The sequence below is a fragment of the Octopus bimaculoides genome, chromosome 1, assembly GCF_001194135.2.
Source record: "Octopus bimaculoides isolate UCB-OBI-ISO-001 chromosome 1, ASM119413v2, whole genome shotgun sequence".
In the NCBI taxonomy this organism is placed as follows: domain Eukaryota; kingdom Metazoa; phylum Mollusca; class Cephalopoda; order Octopoda; family Octopodidae; genus Octopus; species Octopus bimaculoides.
Window position 1 is genome coordinate 183,839,612 of NC_068981.1, and position 2,816 is coordinate 183,842,427.

Consider the following 2,816-nt stretch of genomic DNA (forward strand, 5'->3'; position numbering starts at 1 on the left):
CAACAAAAACCTTCTCACTTTATTGATGAATGCTGCCTCTCCATCTTTCTCTCACTCTCCCTCTATCAATCTATTTACAGACTCAAACTCTCTCTCTTTTTCACTCACTCTCTCTTTATTTCTCTCACTCTCTCAACAACATTCTTATTCGATGAATGCTGATTTTTTTCTGGTAAACATTAATAACAATTAAACCTTGGGAGAGGCATTATGCCGGTAATAAACACACGCACTGGTTCAGTCCTTTATTAATTTATTGCATTTCTTTCAACACACGTATCCACATCAAGAATCTTGCACACGAAATACACATACGAAATTAATAACAATATATGAGATAAGTAAATAAGACTTTTGCACTACAAAATTATTTTTTCTGCATCTCTATGTATATTTTACTGATCAGATTGTGTGTGTGTGTGTAAGCATGAATGGCAGATGTGCACAATCCTAGAGATATAAGAAGTCCATGGTGGACATAGCCTACATTGAATGTACTTAACCCTGATGTTGTTGTTGTATAACCCTGAATCAATTCTGACTAAATACAGTTTTAATCAAAGACATTCCAGCCATAACACACCATTTCTTTCATTATTTTATAGGTGCCTTTTATTGTATGAAAAGCATTCTAGCATTTTACCTGTCGGTTGCAGAACAACCAGTGTCTCTGGATCCCAAGGAATATTTCATCACTGTACCATTCCTTCTAGTTGCTATGCAACATATCCAAATGTAAGTTCTTTAATTGTTTGTTTGTTTTTGTTAATTTGTGTCATTAGTTCCAGTAAAGGTGAGGTACTTACTTGTACGTGCAGCATCTCTCACCCAGGGTGGAGGGAGCTGGCTCCAACCAACGAGTGCATCATGTCCTTTAGGGACTTTAGGGGAATTTCATCAGATGTATTTCTGATACAGAAATTTTTTTTTTTATTCTCAAATGCGTGATCAGGATAAATTATCCATACATTGCAGAAAAATACATTACCGGTCAGCCATGAGACACAAACTCACATCCCTGTGATTACGCATCAAGTGCTTTGCCATTAAGTTAAACTGCCCAGTAACGAATTCTTCTGCAATTTTAGAACTTATAAATTTAGCTTCATAAGATGCTAACGTTAACTTCAACTTACGATGAAAGTTTATTTTAGAAGCGTTGAGATGTATTGAAAGATACAGAAATTATTTTTTATTTTTTATTCTCAGACGCATGATAAGGCTAATAAATAGCGTGATTAGGATAAATTATCCATACATTCCAGAAAAATACATTACTGGCCAGCCATGAGACTGGCCGGTAACGTATTTTTCTGCAATGTTTGGATAATTTATCCTGTTCACGCTATTTTATTAGCATTATCACGCGTTTGAGAATTTTAAAAAATGTATTTCTGTATCTTTCAATACATCTCAACGCTTCTAAATCAGACTTTGTTTGTTTAATTTCATCGTAAGTTGAAGATGTATTTCTATTTCAGTACAAATCCAGTCCCTGATAAAGTTCTTTCACTTCTGATTGAAGAATATTGCTCATTCATGAAGAACCTTCCCATGTTTGTACAAGATTCAGACAAGGTATTTTCACAGAAATATTTCTTTTACTCTTTCACACTTTCATTGTTTTACTACATTCAGTCTGTGTGCTTTGGCCATGCTTGAGCACTACAATGTTTCTTTAACTTCACTCGGTATTTACAGCTCATTAACATCACAGTTACCGTTGCTGTTTAGTTCCAAGTGAATGCTGATCAAGCATACATATGACCAAAGCTGTCCCAGGGGTGATCATCCAATCAAATTGAATAACCAGAACTACAAAACACTAGGATGGAGTTTAGAAAAAATTTAACTGTTATTTCTAGTAGGGAAAGCCACCATATAGGTGCTTTCCCATGGCTTGTCAGTTCATTATTAAATATATTTGACGTTTCACTTAAGTAGTTTGCTTCAATTTTTCTCTCTTTAGGTTAAAAATCTCTCCTACAGTAAGACATCTGCTCCTGTCCCTCTGTCATACTTTAACCTTTCATCATGTGCCATAAAGTCACTCCCCTCAATGCTACTTCACTTTCAGTTGAGAGGTCTTGTTTTGTAAGTTACTTGGTGACCTCACTGGTGCTGGTGCCATGGAAAAAGCACCTTGTTCACTCTGTAAAAGTTGTTGGTGTTAAGACGGACATCCAGCCATAGAAACCATGCCAAAGCAGACATTGGACGTTAGTGCAGTCCTCTGGATCACCAGCTCCTATCAAAACCCTCCAATCCATGCCAGCATGGAAAACAGACATTAAACGATGATGATGATGATGATGATGATTTCATTTGTAGGATCTAAAATCTTTTACCAAAAACGTTATACAAACATTGAGGCAGAAATACCCAAATGCAGAACAAGTGTTTGCCCAAAAATGTGGTGGGGTACATCAAGAAGGTATGTAATAAATTTATCTCTTTAATGAAAATGTTGAGCTTATTTCAGAGAAATACCCTACCTGATTGCCAGAGTTCACCTTTCCTCACAGTCATTTTATGTTACATGTTTTATTACCTCCGCCTTAATGAAGGCAGAGGTATTGTTTTCAGTCATGTTTGTTTGTTTCTTTGTCCATGGACAAGATATCTCAAGAACTGCTGGATGAATTCAGATGAAACTTTCAGGGAAGTTTGGCCTCATGACTGGTGCGAACTGATTAGATTTTGGGATCAATCTGGTACCGGACAAGGATTCTGGATTACTTTTCCTGTTTTTTTACTTAATTTTTGAGAGCAGTCGGGTTCATCATCATCATCATCGTTTAACGTCCGCTTTCCAT

At 36.3% G+C, this 2,816-nt stretch overlaps 1 protein-coding gene across 3 annotated transcripts in view; it reads left to right on the top strand.

Annotated features, from left to right (window-relative positions):
* The window catches only part of LOC106881161 (uncharacterized), a 47,252-nt gene that overhangs the window by 9,589 nt on the left and 34,847 nt on the right, over positions 1-2,816 (top strand). For all 3 annotated transcript variants that reach the window (XM_014931450.2, XM_052973156.1, XM_052973157.1), the window contains exons 5-7: positions 606-735; positions 1,482-1,578; positions 2,332-2,434. In XM_014931450.2, coding sequence (XP_014786936.1) covers positions 606-735; positions 1,482-1,578; positions 2,332-2,434 — 330 coding nt within the window. The remainder of the gene's footprint in view (positions 1-605; positions 736-1,481; positions 1,579-2,331; positions 2,435-2,816) is intronic.